Source organism: Neltuma alba, unplaced genomic scaffold (assembly GCF_004799145.2).
Source record: "Neltuma alba isolate B1F8T4 unplaced genomic scaffold, ASM479914v2 tig00011612_pilon, whole genome shotgun sequence".
In the NCBI taxonomy this organism is placed as follows: Eukaryota; Viridiplantae; Streptophyta; class Magnoliopsida; order Fabales; family Fabaceae; genus Neltuma; species Neltuma alba.
The window spans coordinates 8094-29327 of NW_021636263.1; the positions used below are offsets into that span (position 1 = coordinate 8094).

Consider the following 21234-nt stretch of genomic DNA (forward strand, 5'->3'; position numbering starts at 1 on the left):
AAGAGTAATAAAAATTAATTAAAGACGTTTAAGTATTTAACTTCACTTGTACAATTTTTTCAAATCGAACTCATTAAAATTTTTTTCTTGCTTCCATTTTCCTCATTTCAAGCAGATCAATCATGAGTTGCTGAGAGGAAAACTAAGGTTAGGGGGTCATTTACAAACACATGTACCATAAAGACAAACGGGGAGACCAATACAACTACCCCCATTAGGTCTACAACAATATGGAACACAGTCTGAGGAATCACGACAGATTGTAGCTACTGTTATGCCTCCTCCTCCGTCTCTTGCTGCGCTTGAACACCAACCTGCAACATAATTTTTGTTAATTAATTTTATTTCACCTAATTTCAGAGCCATGCAAAACACATATAGATATTTTGATCATCTATATATTTGCTACTATTCACACTTATATTCTCCTTCCTGTCCTAATTAAATATACACGGTAACCTCTAAAAGTAATGTTCGGTTCAAAATATGTAAGTCATTTAGTGTAGTGTTAATTAGTAGCTTTTTTCCAACTCCACCCTCGCCAATAATGTGGTTTAGAAACTCTGACATTAATGTAGTTGATAAGGGTAAAACCGAAAATAATAATCGACATATTTGGAAAAGATCGAAGAATGAACTAAATTTTTTTTTATAGACACACGGATTAATTAGTTAGGACTAGTGGGAGTAGTGTGTGTATTCGTGTATTAATTAATCAAATTAAACGAAAGATTAAAAGAAGTGTAATAGATAAAATAGTGACTTACCTCCTGATGTTGCGAGAAGCAAGAAAACAAAAAAGAAAGTGAAATTAATGGTTGAAGCTTTTGCCATTATTTGCCAGTAGGGGTTTGAAGAATTGTATACTGTGAATGAATTGATGTGAGCTGGAGGGCTTAATTTATATTCCTCTGATTATATTTATAAGTCACTTCCAACATGTTTCACACAGATCAAGAAAAATTTGAAACTTTATTAACTCTTATTTAAAATTCAACAATTTTTCAACCTTATCCCTATTTAATTCACATTATATCTCATATAAACAAATTTAATACAATAATAAATGAAGGAGGAAATTATATATTCATACAAAAAATTTCTCTCAATGCTCTAGAAATAAAACCAAAAAATACCTTCTCTCTTTATCTTATAAATAGGACCAGAAGAGTAATACAATACCATAGTTTTTTTTTATAAGAATTTATAGTATTACCATATTTGGAAATCATTGACCATTTGAATTTATGACAATATATTTCAATGAACTAAATGTTTTGGACATTAATACAGTGAATTATTTTATATACATGCACATTGATTGGGGATTACTTATATGGTAAATCCTTAATTGTATTTTCTGGGCTTGGGCCGCCGGTGGTAACCAAATATATATTTTAGTGATCACTTATCACATCGTTTAGTTACACTATTCACAAATTATAAAATGAGTATTTTTTTAAATTTAATGTAAAACATGATTTTGAGAATAAAAAATGCATTCCCTGATAAATTCTTTTGACTGTATCTATCTTCTAATTCGTCGAAGACCCACCGCTGGAGAACGAAAGCCAGTCGTCCACAAGAGAAACACTGAAACACTCGCCGACAATTTTTTTTTGGCTTATAAGCTTTTTTGAAAAAATAATTTAGACCAAGTCCAAAATATGTGAAATTTAAAATAAGGTTAATGCTTTTTAGCAGTCTTATTTGCGCACCTCCACTATTGAAAATGTATTAAGGATTTAAGGAGGATTTGAAATTCTTGTCACTCTGCTGCTAAAAAGTGCTTATTATCTTCCTTGGAAATTCATATATTTCATATTTGAACTAAATTATATATTATTGGTAAGTGAAAATAAGACTATTAAAAAAATTATAAGGTAACTTTGAAATTTGTCAACTCTACTACTAAAAAAGCACCAACTTCATTTATAATTTTATTTATTTTAGACACGGACTAAATTATTGTTCATACTTGAAGATAAAACTACTGAAAAGTCTGATTTCACTTTAAATAAACTGTAAATGGGAACTGGAAATCAAACTACTCTAAGAAATTTATCGTACGCTTATGATATAATCGAATACTTAAAATGAAATATAAATTTCTAAATAAAAAATAGTTATATATAATGATTATCATTTCGTTGTCAAAAGGGTGTGTAGTTGTAATTATGTGCTAATTAAGTCCCTTCTGACTGTCTATATATTTGTGAGTCATGGCAGATTGTAAAATGGTTATGGATCAATACTAATGTTTTGCATCGCCTTTGCATCCATGGGCCTGCTCGATTCACACACACACACACACTATTTTTTTGGGCCAAAAAAGTTATCTTATTAATATAATTAGAATCATAACAATCACTAATAGCCAAGAGGCCAAAGAAACACTCAAAACAAAACCCATCAGTACAAACTAACTCACACCTCATCTTCTTTTTGGTGAGAAAATTTTTTTTAAAAAAAGATTGGACTCACTCATGATTCAAAGGCAGGGCAACTAACCCTTAATCCTAGCCCTAATACTGTAGTTTAAACTGAGAGGTATTTACACCCGTTGTTTACAGGCTGAAGCCTTGGTTTCGAAGATGTCTCCCCCAGTATCGCGACATGTTTCAGGATCAAACCTACTCCCTTAGTGAGCATATCTAATCCCTTCACCCGCTGAACCACGTAGGAGGGGTAACTCACACCTCACCTTTAGAAGAACTAAGCAAAGTCTGAAAAAGAAGAAAACAAAGAAAACCACTAGACAAAACCATTAACAAACAAGCAAAAAACAACAGCCTATTAACCAATGCCAACTTTGTTGAAGTCCGTGCAAGCCTCTTTCGTGGGTTCCTTTCCATCATCAGAGTCACGAGCCAAAACCACACTAAAAGAGGATGGGGCACAAGTCAGCCATTCATGCTGATGCATCCTCCTTACTGCACATGCTGCCAAAAAATCTGCAGCCTTAATACACACACTTGAATATTCCAAAAACGCTTTTCTGTAATGTCTCTCCAATTCCCTCCTCTTTGTTAATACTAATAAATGGAGAACCGTCAAAATTTGATTTGATAAAAGCCTCCGATTGAAATGAGGAGATATAACGTGCAACTAGAGGACATAGCTGAGCAGTGTAGAGAAACTAAAATGTAAACGTACATATATTCCATGCAAAACCCGGCACTTTTTTTATTGCTTTCACATATCTTTCTATTAGAGTGGAGGCAATTTTATTTATTCAAGACCCAATCGGAAACTAAACATTGACTCCTCTTTGAGTAGAAATTAGAATATTGATTAACCATGTTGCAATGGTAAAACCCAACAATATTATGATGGCGCAGCTAAAGCATCCCAAGAAAGAAGAATAATTGGGTACTAAACATGGCCACCTCTCTTAACGGGGATTCAAATATAGATCCGCAGTGCTGTCACATACAACCCAACATTATTATGATGATATGAGTGGCGCAGCTGAAGCATCTCAAGAAATATAGCTGATGATAATGTAATATTTATTAACATGGTAAACAAACACGTGAAAGTCGTGGTCCACCAAGTGCCAAGTGCAACAACTATATGTCACACTCACATTATTTATTACACCATCATTACATTTTTTTATTATTCTTAATATTACCGATCTCCGGTTCTAGAGGTTCGAACAGTTCAGACCACCATAGAGAGATCAGAGTTGGAGCTTTCCTTAACCTTGTAAAACTTAAAAACCAGAGGGTTTTTGTCATCAGTGACAACCAAACGCCGTCGTTCTGCACTATCAACCTTGACTCCGATGTCTCCACAGTGATCTTTTCCTTGCTCACAAAACACGATCTTATAATAATGCTTTTCTGCATCATAAGTCTTAATATAGAACTGTCCAGGAACAGAAGCAGCACTAAATTCTTGTGCACCACCAAGCATCACAGGTTGTCCAAGAGGGAGAGAATTTACGACGACCCAGTTTGGTGAGTCAGTACAAACATTTGGTGCTAAATAAGCGAACGCTAAGTTCACAGGATATGTCGTTTTGATGAAAGTTACTTTGAGATAAGTTGATATGGTTACGCCCCATCCATTGGTGAACAAAGCTGAAACCACAGCCAGGGAGCAGAAATTTGAATCTCCATGCCTAATGGCGGAAGCTATAATGCCTCCACCTCCAATGGGAGTGGCAGGTGACAAGTAGTATTTGCCACCGTTTCTCAAAATATGGCCGTCCGAGTCGACCACCGCCTCGGCTGAGATGGTGGTGGCGAAGGCCGAGAGAAGGAGGAAGAAGAGGAAGGAAAGGAATGCAGATAGCTTCATCATTGTGTTGGTTGGCTGGCAGGTGTGTGAGTGGGTTTGGTTATATATGGAAGAGAAGTAGGGTTTTGTCTTGGGTGTGAGTAAATGAGAACTCAGAGCGTGCATTTATAGGGGTAATATGGAGTGAGGTGAAGCTTGAAGATGCCTGTAAATGGCTTTTTTTTTTTTTTTTTGGTTTTAAGGCTTCAGAGAAACGTGAAACACTTCAGCTGGATAAGGATGCCACCTACACCATAAAGGGACAACGATCATATGAGGTTCAAAATATTTCTTTCTTCTTTAACGTATTAGCAACAATATATGTGACCACTTTATAATTACCAAAAATTAAAAAAAAAAAAAAAAGCAGGGCCACTTTATTGGTGAAGGATCCATGCTGGTTTAAGTCTCAAGAGCTTCTTGCCATATCCTCCCATGCAAGGAGTTCCAGTTCACAGAATGAACTTCTGTAAATCTGAATTAACTTTTGCAGAAAGCTCTTTTAACTTGCGTTTATATATATATATATATATATATATAGATAGATAGATAGATAGATAGATATATATATATATATAAAACTGACTTTTCTTGTGTACTTTCTGTTTTGGAAACTAACCTGAAGCTAATTAAATATTAATTAAGGCGAAGGTTTGTTTTCTGAAAGTCCTTTTATAAGCTTATTACAAAAATGGAATCCAAACACGCACTTATAATCAAGATTAAAGTCAGATTGCTGGAAGCAAAGAAGGAGAATTAAAAAAAAGGATCAATATCAAGAATTAAAATGCCTCTCAAGAGTTTAAAATGGTTTTTTTTTTTTTTTGCGGAAAATTACTTATAAATTTCATGTCGGCATGTCGCGTCTCTTTCGGTCCCTTTCATTATTAAATGGACTGAATACAACTAGTAGTACAAATTTATGAAAAGAAGACAAAACGTTTTAAATTCACCTGGCTTGATATGGGAAAGAGTAATAAAAATTTGAGAAATTTAGGGGAAAATTTTGATTGAAAATTTTATTGATAAGAAATACCTAAATAGGGTACTGATATTGTGGATACAAAATATGTAGAGTACCAATAATACTTTTCGATAAGGACTCCTCTCTAATTTTTCTATCACCTTTTAATTAAATTCATGGGAAACTCACTCTTTCCCCTATAAAAAATTAATCAAACACCATTCTCCTCTACGAGCGACATCAATCAAACAGAGAAAATAAAAAACAGTTTAGAAACAATAATCTAGCATAATCAGCTAGAAACTGCGAAGCACAAGCAATTGAATGCGAGAAAATCTCAATAATTTAGCATAATCAACAAACCAAAAACAATCTGAAAAAATCGATGACCACATCGGAAATCACGAAGCACAAGCAATCGCAAATTTGAAATGATGAGAAACAATCTATAAAAAAGCCGGAATGATTAAGAAGAAGAAGTTGAGAATTCAATTCCATGTACAACCTCTTGTTCTTAATATAAGATCCCATTTGACTTTTATTTTGGTCTTAAATATAATACTACAATCTATTTTATTTCTCATATTTATCTTTTTTTTTTCTAAGATAGTCCTAATGATAGCTCTAACCACTATACTTGATTAACAAAGATACTTAGGAAAGACAATACTTATTTATTACAAATAACTAACTTAACTAGTTTTCTTAATTTACTCAGATTAGTTAACTAGCTTTTATATTAAGGATCAGAAATAATATTTTGATGGGTATTGAATTGAAAAATTTTCCAATATTTTTTCACTTTACCAATTCCTGTAAGCATTATTGGCCTTCTGGTCCACTGTGATCAAAAGAGTGAAAGTGAAGAAGAAGGAGGAGTTGCTGAGAAAAAGTTATGGCGGCTAACAATATGTAGGGATAGGTCTCTCTCTCTGAGCTTTAGAGGAAGTGAGATCTAAAGCCATGGCGAATGAAGCGTAGATGGAAAAAGATAGGGGCATAAATGAGTGTTCCAAGTTGTGAAGGTGTGTAGAGGGAATGGTTCCGTCTGGTTCGAATGGTTAGTTGATGAGAATGAGAAATGATAAGTTCTACGGCCATGAAGATTATATTGTGGTGTGACAAATCACAACGAATAATAAACATATCTGTTAACAAAATTGAGTCTAATTAAAGAGATTAATCCGTCATAACATGGCAAACTAAAAATTGAATCTTTGCTAGAAAATGTGTCCATATTTAGCCCCCAACAGTGTTTTGAATAGGATTGTCCTAATAGAAAGATACTTATACTTGTATAAAAACAAAAAAAGACAAAACATCTCCACCCTCTCCCTTGTTAGCTATTTATATTGACACGTTTTTTTGGGTATGAATTTGTATTTACACTTTTGTGATGTGAAGTCAAATCCGAGATCAACCAAAGTTCTATCAAACGTCATTGTATTGTCTGCTATAAGCGGCCCAATAATGGCCCACGGATCAGAGACCCAATCATGCTGATGGATCTGTCGCACGGCAAGTAACAGGCCCGGCTCAGGTGAACCATAAGTCACAGATAATTCTTGCTTTTGCCTCTTTAATTAAAAAAACAGAAAGTTGCCAATAGGTTGGGTCTAGCATAAGGGGTTAATTCCTCACAACACGACGAACCAAGATTCAAATCCTCTCTGAGATAGGTGTCTATATTTAGTGTCTGAAAGTGTCTCGAATAGGATTGCTTCCAATATAAGGATACTTATACTTTAAGAAAAAAAAAAACTGGAAGTTGGTTTAGCAAGCAAAGATCTTTGTAATTGTACGTACAATAGCCATGTTTTTCTTGCCTAATTCATTTATTTAATTTTCGGCCATGGGTTGGGAAAGCATAATTTGACTCTGGCTCGATCCCTCCTGACTTGAGTAATTAATTATTTTAAGAAAGAGGGTATTTTTAAATATAATGATGAAATAAAGAATTTAGATTTTTGTTCAAAAGTAGTATTTTCAAAAACATACACTGATTATCTTTAAAAATATGAATGAAACCCTTCTCACGCTGATTGTTGGGTTCAGTTGCAAACTCACTTCAGCTCCATCCGTGATCATGAAAGTTTTGAGAATTATTCATGGTCTTCGCTTATATTGGTCAAGAGTCTGTCAAAAGATTGCTCGATTCACTGATTGCATAGAGACTACTCCTTCATATTTAATATAAGACCTATTTAACTAATTTGATTAGATTAAAGAAGTTACGTAAGTTAGTTAATTATAAAAAATGTGACATATTTTTCCTAAAATACTATAATCATCTTTCTTAATATCTTCTCTCCCTCTTCTACTTGATTATGGTTGATGGAGTATCTATAGGGTAATTTAGAGAAAATTGATAAATATATAAATGGGTTTTATATTTAGAACCAAAACCAACTCAACAATTGGATGCTATAATATTTATTTTCTGTTGCTCTTCGCTTACATTTCCTTGAATTACAGTATTTATTTCTGAAAAAAGAAAAATCTCCCGGCAGAAAAAACTGAGTTGGGATCCCCCCTCACACATTGACATTAGTTAACCGGCCTTTATTTGAACTCCGAACAGTGCACCCCTCTTTACCGCGGAAACTCAAACCAGAGTCCTCTTGCTTAGCATCTCTTGGCTGCAGACGTCGCACGACTTCCCCTGAGCGTGTCATTCCCAATCTAATCTCCGCCTCCCCTTAGGTTTGCGCTCCGTCTCTTGTATTAAAATTCGTTAATATTTCTCTTACTGGGATATTTAACATCAAAGCCCTGATTTTGCAGGCTGATGGAAGGAAACGAGAACTTGCGTGATTACGAAGTTGGCACTCTGCCCACTGTTCTCTACATACCCAACTTCATCACAGATAATGAAGTGAATTTTCTTCTCAATAATGTAGCTTTCTTATTCTCATTCTCACTCTTCTGATGATTCTTCCTTCTGATTCTTCTCTCAAGCCCTCCGTTTTATTATTATTTTTTTTAGTTTTTTAATTTGTTGTTCTTTCCAGGTATCCGGAGCTCCCCCGTCAAAGTGGAAGTCATTAAAGAATAGAAGGCTGCAGAATTGGGGTATGTTTACTGTCGTATGCTACATATGCTTTCCTTTCAATGCAGAATATATGTAAGTATAGATTCAGGAGTGACCATAGATAGTCTAGTGTGTAGGATAAACACCATAGTACCTAAGTGTGCACAAACAAATTAGACCCATTCGCGTTCCTAGATGTCTTTTCTCAGATGTATCAATAACAGTCCAACCATCAAACATAACATGCGAGACACAATTAAATTACCAGGTATGTATACACACACAGGTAAGGGATTGTTTGGCAAAATCATTCCTTTGTCCTGGACCCAAAGCTTACCATTTGGCAATTCCAGTATATGGACTCAAGGGATTGAAATTTATTGGAACTCATAAAGTATGGGCTGTCCCTAAGAAGAATTATTTTGTCCTTCAAAAATTCAGGAATGACTGAATTCTCAAATTTATTCAAGGCTGGCATAGATTGAGGCTTAGTACTTTCATTTGTAAATTATGTCATTTTGCTTTTCTGACCTATGATTGTTGGCAGGTGGTGTGGTGCATGAGAAGGGGCTTCTACCCCAAGCTTGTAAGTCAGAAATACCTGCTTTTTTGATCTTAATAGGCAATATGTGTGCTATATGATAGTCATTCTTGCCTGTTTTGGTGTGTGTTTCCAAACACTGACAACTAAGCACTTATCTTGGACCTGTCATTTATTGAAGTAGAAACTTTTTAAGCCTTTTGACCCGGGTCAACTTTTGCGTTCTTAATAGGAGAGTTTTGTGTGCCTGCGATAGTAATATTTTTTCAGTTTACTTTGTTGTTTTCCTCCAGTTGTTGTTTGAGTTACTAGAACGATGTTTTATGATGTGAATCTTATCATTGCTGTGCTATCTTTATAAATGTTAGACAATGTTGGGTCTGTACCTTTTCTACATTAGTGGGCAAAATGTTGTGTTGTTGAACTGTGAAATGCAACAAGTTTATGTTAATTCGCATGACCTTTTTTTGTTGGGTTCTTGAAATTTTCTTAATCACTCAAGGAGAGGAAGAAATGACTATACATGTTCAACTTCCTATAGGTTGTTTTGCTGCAAGCAATATTAGCTATGCTACTGTTTTTAAATGTCCAGCTGATATCACAGGTTCTGTCTCTCTCTTGCAGTGCCTCCATGGTTAACAAACCTCACCCAAAAAATATATGAACAATCAGGACTATTCCCATCAGCCATCAATCATGTTCTCATCAATGAATATCTACCTAACCAAGGCATAATGGTTTGTGCTGAGCCTCAACCCCTTCTTTTAGCCATTCATTTGTAACACCCCCCCCCCCCCCCCCCCAAAAAAAAGTATTGAATTATACATTGCAAGTCTGTGTTAAAAGTTTCATTGATAATTTTTTGACTTCAATTTTCGTTTTGAAGATTCTTGCACCCATTTGTCTAACAACTTCCCATCTTTTTGTCTCTTATCTGATTGTGTCATTTTATCTACAGTTTTCTGGTTTGTTATCAGTTTACCCCCTTAAGCTCTTATCCTTCTGGACTTATTTTGTTTAGTTCTTGGCTTCATATATTCTAGTTTAGATTCTTTAATTTGACACGCGACACTTGCTCGTTAGTCTGTAACTAAATATTAGCGTTTAAAATATTGAAATATGGGTTGTGCAGCAATAAGATACATAACTTTAAATCCTGATATTTTCAAACAGGAACCCTAGATAAAATAATCTTGAAACAAACTTACTGAAATTATGCACCTCAAATCACTCAAATTGCATAAAAGAGCTTTTCAGTCCAATATTCTCCACTGGGTTAAAAGTAACAAGATTTCTTAGGTGTGGAAACAAACATTATACGCATGAGGCTCAAGTTGAGAACCAGTGGAAGCATACCACTTGCAATTGAAAGAGTTTGAGGATCTAAGTCCTAGAGGGTGATAATTGGGTATTTTCCAGTTTAGAATTAGAACGTTAAGGGGGATGTTTTCTACTGATCGAAAATGGAATGAGGGTTTTGCTTTTTCCCCTTTCTTTTGGTATCAGCAAGAAGCTCTGATCTGCATTGTCATGATTGTTGCTAGAACAAAACGCCTTTTGATATAAAGAGGAAAGGTGGATTGAATGCTGGATTTGTGCATATTTTACCACTAGGCAGCATTATTTGTTCTATGATCCCTTGCGTATTTGTCAATTGTCCTTTACACTGTTGCTTTTCTACAGCCGCACCAGGATGGGCCTGCCTATTTCCCTGTTGTAGCAATTCTTTCCCTGGATCTCCTGCTGTCATGGACTTCACTCCCCATTCCAGATTGGAACTTGATTCACATGACGCTATTGATACTAATAATGATGATGGAACTATGCAGATTGAGAAAAGTAAATGGCTTGATGATCACCACCCATTTTCTGTCCTGTTGATGCCTCGCAGTCTTCTGATATTCAAGGATCAAGCATATTCAGGTTGTTATCAAATTCTCTAATATCCCCGTTTTGCAATTTCCTGTTAAGTACTTTTTCTTTCAAAATGTTAGTAACATCACTGGGGCCATGCAGATTACTTGCATGGTATAAAAGATACTGAAGTACATTGCTATGATGGGGTAAGCTTAAAGTTCGTAAACTTTGATACTTGAAAAGCAATTTTTTGACTGTTGTTTTATTCTGAAAATCTTAGGGTCATTTTTGCTTTGCAATTCCTCTTTTTCAGGCTGTAAATGAAGCTCAGGCTTTGAAACACAATGAATTAGATCAATCCCTTCCAAGCTCAGAGGAAGCAGTGGAAACAATGGAAAGAAAGGAGTATAAGAATGTACATAGGACGTCCAGTAGAATTTCACTGACTTGTAGGTTGGTACCAAAAGTTCACAAAAATTTGTTTAGATTTTGAAGCAACCACCTTCCGCGTGAGAATATGCCATAGTAATGTCACTTTGTACAGCGTCTATATCTTACTTTGGTAACATGTGAACCACCCCCCCCCCCAAAAACTATTTTATAATTTTCTCAGGTGTACTATTTCATAATTTTTAATTATAAAAGACATCTGTCTGCATCGTCTTAAATTTTCACGTTCAAATACGTGCAATTAAAACCTAGGAAAAAGGGAAAAAATCACATGGCTTAAATGTTTTAAGAAATCATTTAGATTTTTTCTCCAAGTGCTAGCTCTTTCAACAAAAGAATTAACAAAGAGAGTTGTTGTTTTTAAATTTAAAAACTCAAAAAGGTATTATCAAATTTAAATAGAAAGCATTTGTTTGCACATAGATCGAGACATTTTTTAAAATAAAATTCGGTAGATCATAATTTGTAAAAGTGGTCTCTATATAAAAAATAATGCAACTTATTATATATATTATTTTATATTTTGATTGAGGTAATGAGATATGAAAATGGAAACTTGATGGATTGTGTGTAATCTAAGCTGCCAAAATTTTTTTTTAATGAATTTAAGACCAATTTAAAAAATACTTTGATTGACGTGATATTATTCGTTTATAAATGAGAAATAGACTAGTAATTTGGGCAAAGAATTATAAATAATTAATTTCAAAATTTTTATAATCTATATAATCCGATATATAAGTAACACTTTTTTTTTAATATGAAATTTTGACATACTTTTACCCCGTTAAATACGTTATTGCACATTTACTTATCACATGTTTTTTTCTTATTTCATAAATTATTACACATTCTTTATTACTAGTCTTTGTTTCCATAATTAAGAATATATTTGAAAAAATTCATATTTCTTACATATTTATTATTTTTAACTAACAATTTATCTATGTAATTTGGTTTTTTTTTTTGGACAAATAATTTAGTTAGTTTAGTATATGTAATTAGTTGGCAAAAAAGTTTAATATATGTAATTAATTTAATTAATCGTAACTTATACTACATCTTGTTCTTAATATAAGACCTTGTTTGACTTTTATTTTTATCCTAAATATAAGACCTCAATATAGTTTGTCTCTCATATTTATTTTTTTTTCAAAGTATTCGTTGTAATAATGATAGTTTTAACCAATACACTTGATTAGCATACATATTTTTAAAAAAATAAAACTTATTTATTATAAATAACTAACTTAAATAAATTTTTAATTTATTTAAATTAATTAACTAGTTTTTATATTAACTAATCAGAATTATAATAGTTTGTTTAATACGGACTCCCAAAGCGGTCTAGTTGCTGTCATGACTCATAAAAGGAAAACTAAAACCCCGCATTTCTTCTCCAGTCCAATTATATATACTTGTAGTCTTGTACTTTCTGCTCCAGCCACGGCTCCCACCGATCCCGCGCCCAGATTCATAATTCGTCAGCCGCTGCTCTCTCTCCACTTCCTTGTTTCTTCGGTTGTCGTTCTCAGTTTCTTCTTAAAATATCAAATTCAGCAGTTGATTTCGGATTTGTTGCATCAGATATCCTCCTCATATATCCGCTGCTCAACGTCACTGCTATTCTGAAGCTTCGTTTGCTTATCGGATCTATTGTGGGTACTCTCTCTCTCCCCCCCCTCCCTCTCCCTCTTCACTCTTCTTGTGTACTCTTGGCTTTGGGGTGTGACTGATTTGTTTGGCTCTGGTTACTCATTTTTTGTTTGCACCATCCCTTTACTTCGTTTGACTGGTAGTCATTGGCATTTGGAATGATTTTACCCGGGGTTTCGCGAAAAAAAATATTATTTGGTTAACACTGTTGGCAGCTTTTATTATCTAAATGCCTTGGACTAGTTTTCTCATTCCGTTTGGATTGAGCAGAAGAAAGCAAATGGAACAGAAAGGAGTCCGAGAATTTGACATCTTTCTTAGCGATAATTATTTGGAATTGAACATTTTCTCTGTAAATATTACTCCCCTCTCCTCAAAATTTCTCTCCATTTTCAAATTTCCAATTTTTTTATTCCTTTGTTTTTGAAGAATAGTATGTACTGTAACTTTGTTTTTTCAAAGGGGACGAATTGGTGCAATTGTAAGGAACTAATTAAACTACAAAGAGTTTGTACTTTTGAAAATTTTGAAGCATGATTAATTGATAAGAGCTATAGGGAGCAAATGATGTTGTTAGCAGAGTAAGGGAAGGGGAGAACTTGGAATCTGTTGGTATGCCCAAAGTGGTGTAACTGGAAAGAACCAAAAAGTTCTTCATGCATATTTGGGATTTTTATTCTAAAGACGTGAGTTATTATCATCATAGAGTTTTAAAAGAGAATTCAAATTTTGTGAAATGTGTAAATGAAAAGTAGTGCATATTGCTCAATGGGACTGTACAGGAACAGGATGATTAGAAATCTGTTTACTAAAATATATGCTGAGTGAATAGTTTCATATCTTTTCTAAATCTTTCATGCATATACCTTGGTTGTATTTTCTATTTTATAGAGGTTTGCATTCATCGTCTATGGGTTCTTATTCTTGTTTTCTACAAATTTAAAAGAACCAATACTTAGTCATCTTTTTGCTGCTGAGTTCCCTCCCTCTCTATTTTCATATGTTAGAAAAATCTACAACGTGCTTCCATCTAGTCTAGATTTATTTTTCTAAAATGTGAGATTGAAAATGTTAATATAGTCTATTGGTTATAAATATTTTGGCTTTAATACGTGTTTTTTTCTTGCCCTTAAAAATACTCCACTTAATGTTGACGCCTCCTTTGTAGGCAAATTATGCTTTGAGGGGATGAAGAAAGTCCCATATGTGGATACTGAGGTGCGAATTGCGAATATCCAATTTATGGTTTGAGTTTCTTCAGTGAAATTTCTTCCCTGTACTTTATCCAGTGATTTTTCGTGATGTCTGCCACGAGAAAGTGGTCTGGTTGCTGTTTAACTATTTTAGTGTTCTTTTCTAAAAATCAATTTCAGAGTTTCAGAGGGATGTCTATGGCCTCTATTAAGCATAGTTAATAAATTTAATAATTTATTCAAGCCATACTCTTCCCTTGGTAAAGTGTTTTGAAGTTAGTTTATGTTAAGTAGCTTTTAAATTGTTGCATGCATATCTGCAAGGTATGTGTGATTGTTAAGTCAACCATGGTTAAATAGCGTAACTGCTTTTTGTGGTTTCCCTGTTTTGCTTGATTCTAAACTTTCAATCTGAGAGGGTGTCACCCTTTTCTTCTTGACAACATGTTATCGTGGTCTAATGCTTCCATGATTACAATTCCCATCAAGGTTGTAATTAATCAGGAATTATCTTGTTAATCTGCATTTGTGCTACTGACTGAGTTCATTCCTTTTGCTGTTTAATAGAAGCCTGAACAAACTAGCTTCAAGGTTGTATTTGACAAGTTGATGAAGGAACTTCGGGAACCTGTAGACTTTGAACTCCCAGATTGGTTTAATAAGTGGAAGCCAATGTCCTACACCTCTATAAAACGCAGTATCTTTTATTATGGCAAACTTGTTCTACTTCTCCTATCTGGTTCAGTATCTTGCATCTGCTTTTAGTTTTCCTGTTTGGACTTATAGCTATTACAACTTATTTTGGGGGGCTGTTTCTATATGATGATTCAGGTGACATCTGATTCTATAATTGATCATATTTTTCTTCTCTGTTCTGAAGTGTTTATTTGCTTTCACATGCTTTATCTGTCCTTCTATCTTTCTTTATCATCGCTGGTCCTTATGAATTAAGATATATATCGCACAAAGAAGGTTAGGAAACGACTTGATGATGATGATGGCATTTTCTGTTCCTGTACTCCCTCCGCTGGCTCTTCTAGTGTATGTGGTAAAGACTGCCTCTGCGGGTAAGTGTTTTCTTATTCAACATTTGTTTTTGTTCCTTTATTTATCTTGGCAAACTAAACATATCTATCATCATTTTTGGCATTTTGACGCAATGCATTGTATGATTTTGACAACCACTAACAGCTTTACCTTGTATGCTTATTTTATTGTTTCTGGATATTTATATGCAGCTTTGATGTGTGTATATCATGTTGACTGTTCCCGCAGGATGCTGTTTTCTACTTGCTCTTCAGGCTGTAAATGTGGGAGCTCCTGCCTGAACAAACCATTCCAGAATCGACCTCTGAAGAAGATGAAACTGGTCGAGGTGTTGGCTTAGGGCTTTTTTCTTTTAAATTTATTTTTTTATGATGTAAATATCACACTATTTTCTCTGCTTGTTTTTTTAAGTAAATTTTAGCTTCCTCCTATGAAAGTTTGAGGTTTATGATTTATGTCGCCTTGATATTTATTCTTATAGTGGCCTTGTTAGTTTCTTCCAAGATCATGTTTCGATTTGTAGGCATGAAAACTTCATTTAGTTGATGATTGCTTGTTTGTACTTGCTACTGCATTTTGTTTGGCATGACCATCTACTTAGGGCACTCATTCTGGATTTGTATTCCCATCCTAATGCATATATTTGCTATTAATTAAGACAACCAAAGGTAGTCTTCCCCTCTTCCCTTTCTAACTTTTTAAGTGTAAGGAATCTTTGGTCTCTTAAATTCTGTCAACTATATTATTAAAAATATAAAATTTAATGATAAATGAAAAATGTAAAATTGAATTTGAAATGTGTTATGTTTAAAATTGCACTTTCTTTCTGAAGTTACCTCATTATGCTCTGCCACTTCTGCTCCTTCCCAATCTTTCCACCTCCTTTTTCCCAATGCAGAACTGCTTCTATCTGCTAATTTTCGAATAGGTTGTTTGAAGCAATGTAGTCACTGCCATTTCTCACATGTTTCTGCTTGCATACTGTTTACTGAGTGTTATGGTATTGCTTCTAGACAGAGAAATGTGGTTCGGGAATTGTGGCGGATGAGGATATTGAACAAGGGGAGTTTGTGATAGAATATGTAGGAGAAGGTGATCAACGATCCATAATTATTTTCATATTTGCAAGTAAATATTTGTATGTGTTCTTTTTAAAATTATTAATAGATTAATAGATGTTGCCTCTTTCTAGCAGTCATTGATGACAAAGAATGTGAACATAGGCTTTGGAATATGAAACATCGAGGGGAGACAAACTTCTACTTATGTGAAATCAATCGAGATATGGTGATTGATGCAACATTCAAGGGAAACAAATCAAGATATATCAACCATAGTTGCTGCCCCAACACTGAGATGCAGAAATGGTTGAATACTAATTCTTTTTCTCACATGGTCGTGCAATTAGGTATTTCAAATCTTACATAGTATTTTTTATATGCTTCATCTTATGTCTTCCTTTTTCTTTCTTTTTTAAGGATAATTGATGGTGAAACAAGAATTGGCATATTCGCAACTCGTGACATTAAAAAGGGGGAACACCTGACATATGATTACCAGTATGAGCAATTGCTTCATTCTTTAGTTGCATTTTTACAGTTGAGGATTGCCTCAGATAATTTGATGGCTTCGTATGATAATTGGATGCTAAATATATAGCAGGTTTGTTCAGTTTGGTGCAGATCAGGATTGTCATTGTGGTGCTGTTACATGCAGGCGTAAGCTGGGTGTTCGACCACCCAAGCCCAAAACGGCTTCTGATGCTGCATTAAAATTAGTTGCATATCAGGTGATTTCATCTTCTCCAAAATAACAGTTATATCTAGAAATTTATCCAACTCTTTCAGTCATGTCAAACTAAACTTTGTTTCAGCTTCCCTATCAAGGAATTTTTTTTCAGGAGCTAATTCTTTTAAATTGGGCTATAAACTTAAATGACAAGTGACATAAACAAATTTTCAGTACTTTAATAATTATTATTATTATTTATTTTCAATTAGACTTGTGATCAAAGACATGCCTTGTTTATTTTGCCTTGTAAATATGGGTCCTCACCATGATTTTTTTTCCCCAGTTATTGGTGAGGGAAGAAACTCTTCTGTCTCTAAGCCCATGTAGGGCAATCCTGATAAGGATTCTTGTGAACAGAAAAAATTGCTATTCCTTTCCCTTCATCAATGCATGAAGCACCTTGAGACGGTAACATGGTCATGTTTTGATATTATCTTCTTGCCATATCAATCTGGGCCTAGATTTTTTCAAACATAGGGAAAATGGGGAAAACAATATTTAAGTGGGGGACCGTGCAACCTTTAAGCAGTGACACACTGCCCCAAAGGGATCACAGGCTTAACAGGAAATATATTTTTTTTTTCCGAATGAATAACAGGATGTATATTACTTGAAAAGACACAATAATAAATGTTACTCTAGTGAAGATGTCAAGTGCAGTGGTACAGGGTGGATTGTAACTCAAGGTTTTGGCATGAATATGTTAAAATGTATTGGGATTCTGCACACAAGGGGAAAAAAGGGGGGGGGGGAAGGTATCTAGATTTTAGAATGATTCACAAGTAATGAAACTGTTGTTTACATTCCAAAGGCGCTACTCAATGATTTTTTTTATTGGTTTTACTATTTGCAATATGCTATAATATTTAGATCTGTCTTACGACTTATGGACTAATAGCGGAATTTTTGTATGGGACAGGTTTATCAAAATGGAGGCTTGCGTGCAGGTATTTTTTTTCTTTTGAAAAGAAATCTGTTATGTGCTACTTGATTTTTTGTTTTATAGAAACCATGATTTGTATCTTTAAGTCATTATCTCCTTCAGGATCATCTTTACATGTCACTAAACACCCATATTTTCTATTGTGCTTGGCATGTTAGGAAGTTCTCACGTTATTGGCCAACAGAAGTGTTCTCACAATTGCATTGGTCAAGTTGTTAGGATAAATGAGAGGTAGCTTCTAAGTTGTTTAACTTTGAACTGTGATATCCTGTTCGAATGCATATGATTCATTTCTTCAATAAGTACTCTTCATATACTTTTGCCTAAATGATTGGATTGTGGTGTTTTTCATTGACATGATGTATTGATGTTCCAGGTTTGGGATTATTAGGCGGTTTGATAAATATTCAAAAAAGCACTTGGTAAGAGATTCCATGGCTGGGTCTTCAATAATTAAAATTAGCTTTAGGATCAAATTTTTATGCATTTGTTTTTGCAGATCATGTTTGAGGATGGCACTGCTGGTTTTCATGACATGTCAGAAGAAGACTGGGAGCTTGTGAGACTGTGAGGTAAGAATAACAACTATAATTAAATGAGCAAATGTACAATTTTATGACTTTGGAAAGTTAACATATTCTAAATATATTGCTCAGTTCCAATTGACATCCCCCTACCCGGGTTTTTTTTTTTTGGGGGGGGGGGTGGCGGAAAAGTTGGCTTGCTCTTGCATGTGCTGATTATGTGCAACTTTTTCTTCATATCAGTGTTTTAGGTTGCTATTTTGTAATTGTTGTTGCATGGGACAGAAAGGATTGCTTATGGAGTCTGTGAGGAAGTTGTGATGTTATGGTTTTTGGGCTTTGGGTGGAGTAGGGCAGCAGACACACGTTACTCTTAGGATGGGTAGGTTTTGACAATTCTGATAAAGATAGGTTTTGATGGATGAGGGAAGAATCTGAGCAATTAGCTTAGTTGCCATTAGTTACTACTTCACCTCCAGCATTTTCCGCCATTTCTAATAGGGAAGACCGGTAAAATGGGTTTTGACTTAATAGTCATAGCTGTATGTTGTGTACGCTGCTTTTGGTGGTTAATGTTAACTGTTTGGTTTGGCAGCTGTTGCTTCATATATTGTAGAATGATGCTGCTTAAATCATTTTGGGCACCTCAATTTATACAAAATTTAAGCTGGTGGATGTGAAATAATTAAGCCAAAAGCATGAAGCAGTGAGCGATACCTTATAATTCGTTACTAGAAAATTTAATCCAGAAGTCATAACTTGTAAATGTAATCCCATTCTCAACATATTAAATTGTCATGCTTATATGTTGCAAGAAATTTGATTTGTTATTGAGTAGTGAAAAGTATTCATCCTTCTACCCAAAAAATAAAAATAAAAATTGATGCGTTATTGAGTATTAAAAAGTATTCATCCTTCTACCAAAAAAAAAATAAAAGTATCCATCCTTCTGTGAAAGTTTTGATCATTTGGTTGTAAAATTGTTTTCCTCCCTCTCTTGATTCATCATCATTCGATTTTTTTCTTTTTTAACTAGGCACCATAGTCAGTCTCTCTGTTAAATGTCATTTGTGTTGGTTTCCGCTTCTACCAAGCATGAAAAGTAGTCATTTCATATAGATGTCGTCATCATATTTTTATTGGGAACTTAAAAAGGGTGGGAAATAAAATTGCTGTGCTCCTGCTTTGGTGTATAGGTGGAGAGGTCAAAATTGTGGTCATCTTTTTTATTGCATGTGGATAGTTCTTTTGGAGGCTCTGGTTAACATAATATGAAGCAGAACAGACCATTATAACCCAGCTGATTACAGGTATTAATAATTTTATTTTCCATTGACAACTGTATTATATGAGGGAAAAGATATTGCTGCTTAAAGTGCCAGAAATGATGTCTGTACGAAACTTGATTTCTGTTGTAAGAATAGGATTAACTTTGCAACTTTACCTGTGAATTTGTCCAATGGCTGTAATGAATGCAAACGTTTTTCGTGCTATTTTGATGGTAAGTGATCTAAGATACTACCTCTGGTTTTTAATATAAGAGTTAGGTGACTAATTTGAGTAGATTAAAAAAATTAATTACGTTAGTTATTTGTAATAAATAGGTATTGTCTTTCCTAAAATATCTTTATTAATCAAGTGTATTGGTTAGAATTACCATTATTACAAGGATTATGTTGGAAAATAAATAAATAAATATAAGAGACAAAATGAATTGGAGTCTTTTATTTAGGATCAAAATAAAAGTCAAACGAATTCTTATATTAAAGAATTAAGATAGTATAATCCATGTGAGTAGAAAAGCTTTGCATTGGCATGCATCTTGCTAACCTATCCACACCCTTCAAACAATCCCCCCCCCGGTGCACGGCCCGGTGGGGACCACAAACGCACACAATGAGAAAAAAAATCCATAACCTTCGTTGATAGACCACATATAATATCTCTTCTATTGCAGCTTTCTAGTCTTAATGATGCAAGTATGAACTGAATTTGCTTTCTCTCTGGCTAACTGCTAGTACAGTGGGTTTTGGTAGGTGGCCACTGGTAAGCTTGTTCTTGAAGCTAATCCCCCTGTCAAGTTACACCCAACCTGGCTACTTACTCTGGCTTCCTTCCGATACTAAGTAGCTGCGTAGTTGTTATGGGATGTGCCGTTATGTTGTATAATCATGACTTCGGTTATGTGAAGGCGAGAGACTAGCTAGGTAAAAGACGATATCATATGGTAAATTCTGGTAATTTGTTGACTCTGCACGCCTGCTTGTGTCTCTGTTCTTGATGGCCGCCTCCTCAATTTTGGAGCTCAAAACCACTCTTTGACCAATGCAAATATTAGAATGCAGCACCCCCAACTCCTTTTCTTGCTCTCTAGAATGGATGGTTTCTTTTTCATATCCCCCATTAATGCAGTTGAGCTTTCAAAAATAGAATGGTAGTGTTTGTGGTGAATTCAGAATTCCTTTGTGTCATCTGATCTCTAAGCTCGGAGGAACATAGTCAAACGGCAATGCACGTGAGCGAGCTGATTGCAAGCATAAACAGGATGGTGAAAAGGGTTGGGCCTGTGAACATATCAAATCCAAACCACACTACTTGAAACCCCAACTACTCAGGGATTCGTTGTTGTTTTTTTTTTTTGTGTCTTTTGGGTAACGAGATAGCATTGGCAACTCGTGGGGTTCTTTATCCGGTAAATATAAGTAAAGCCTGCAAATAATAAAGTTTTGTTGAATTATTTTCCCACAAAAAATGGAATTTGATTTAAAGTTTGAGGTTTTCGTTCATGCATGCCCGATTAAAATCTTAATATCAAAATTTTTCTCAAGAAAGAAAATCTCGTGGTTCTCTGGGAGCTATAAAGCCGGGCGACGACCAAATGGTGTGGCCAAAAGAAATAAACTAAAATCTCGCTCCTTGAACTTTTCTGTTCATTTTCTCGGAACCATTT

At 34.5% G+C, this 21234-nt stretch overlaps 3 protein-coding genes across 9 annotated transcripts; 2 read left to right on the top strand and 1 right to left on the bottom strand.

Moving 5' to 3' along the window:
- Positions 1-3666: 3666 nt before the first annotated feature.
- LOC114715784 (trypsin inhibitor 2) lies at positions 3667-4311 on the bottom strand. Its single transcript, XM_028900675.1, has one exon. The coding sequence runs from the start codon at positions 4309-4311 to the stop codon at positions 3667-3669; it is 645 nt and encodes a 214-aa protein (XP_028756508.1).
- A 3546-nt stretch (positions 4312-7857) lies between these two features.
- Positions 7858-11270, top strand: LOC114715783 (alpha-ketoglutarate-dependent dioxygenase alkB homolog 6). Its single transcript, XM_028900674.1, is given in 9 exon segments — positions 7858-7961; positions 8036-8147; positions 8263-8323; positions 8830-8868; positions 9448-9560; positions 10507-10552; positions 10555-10746; positions 10840-10886; positions 10994-11270. Coding segments are annotated over 8 exon segments (786 nt in total). The 5' UTR covers positions 7858-7961; positions 8036-8039; the 3' UTR covers positions 11174-11270.
- A 1298-nt stretch (positions 11271-12568) lies between these two features.
- Positions 12569-20711, top strand: LOC114715768 (histone-lysine N-methyltransferase ASHH3). 7 transcript variants are annotated; one of them, XM_028900650.1, is made up of 15 exons: positions 12569-12788; positions 13955-14004; positions 14547-14676; positions 14932-15046; positions 15255-15354; positions 16040-16164; positions 16250-16393; positions 16505-16585; positions 16686-16815; positions 17737-17764; positions 17919-17991; positions 18137-18182; positions 18260-18332; positions 19481-19594; positions 20308-20711. In XM_028900650.1, the coding sequence occupies exons 2-13, from the start codon at positions 13975-13977 to the stop codon at positions 18329-18331; spliced, it is 1074 nt and encodes a 357-aa protein (XP_028756483.1). In that variant the 5' UTR covers positions 12569-12788; positions 13955-13974; the 3' UTR covers position 18332; positions 19481-19594; positions 20308-20711. The 7 variants fall into 7 exon arrangements, with proteins under 7 accessions (XP_028756483.1, XP_028756487.1, XP_028756488.1 ...); XM_028900654.1 differs by having other exon boundaries at positions 16689-16815; XM_028900655.1 differs by having other exon boundaries at positions 16040-16118; positions 16219-16393.
- The last annotated feature ends 523 nt before the right edge of the window (positions 20712-21234 follow it).

Coding starts and splice junctions, on each gene's coding strand:
- LOC114715784 (XM_028900675.1), bottom strand. CDS start 4,311: ATGATGAAGCTATCTGCATTCCTTTCCTTCCTCTTCTTCCTCCTTCTC.
- LOC114715768 (XM_028900650.1), top strand. CDS start 13,975: ATGAAGAAAGTCCCATATGTGGATACTGAG. Junction 14,005..14,546: donor TCCCATATGTGGATACTGAG/GTGCGAATTGCG, acceptor GCTGTTTAATAG/AAGCCTGAACAAACTAGCTT. Junction 17,992..18,136: donor GTTGTTAGGATAAATGAGAG/GTAGCTTCTAAG, acceptor TTGATGTTCCAG/GTTTGGGATTATTAGGCGGT.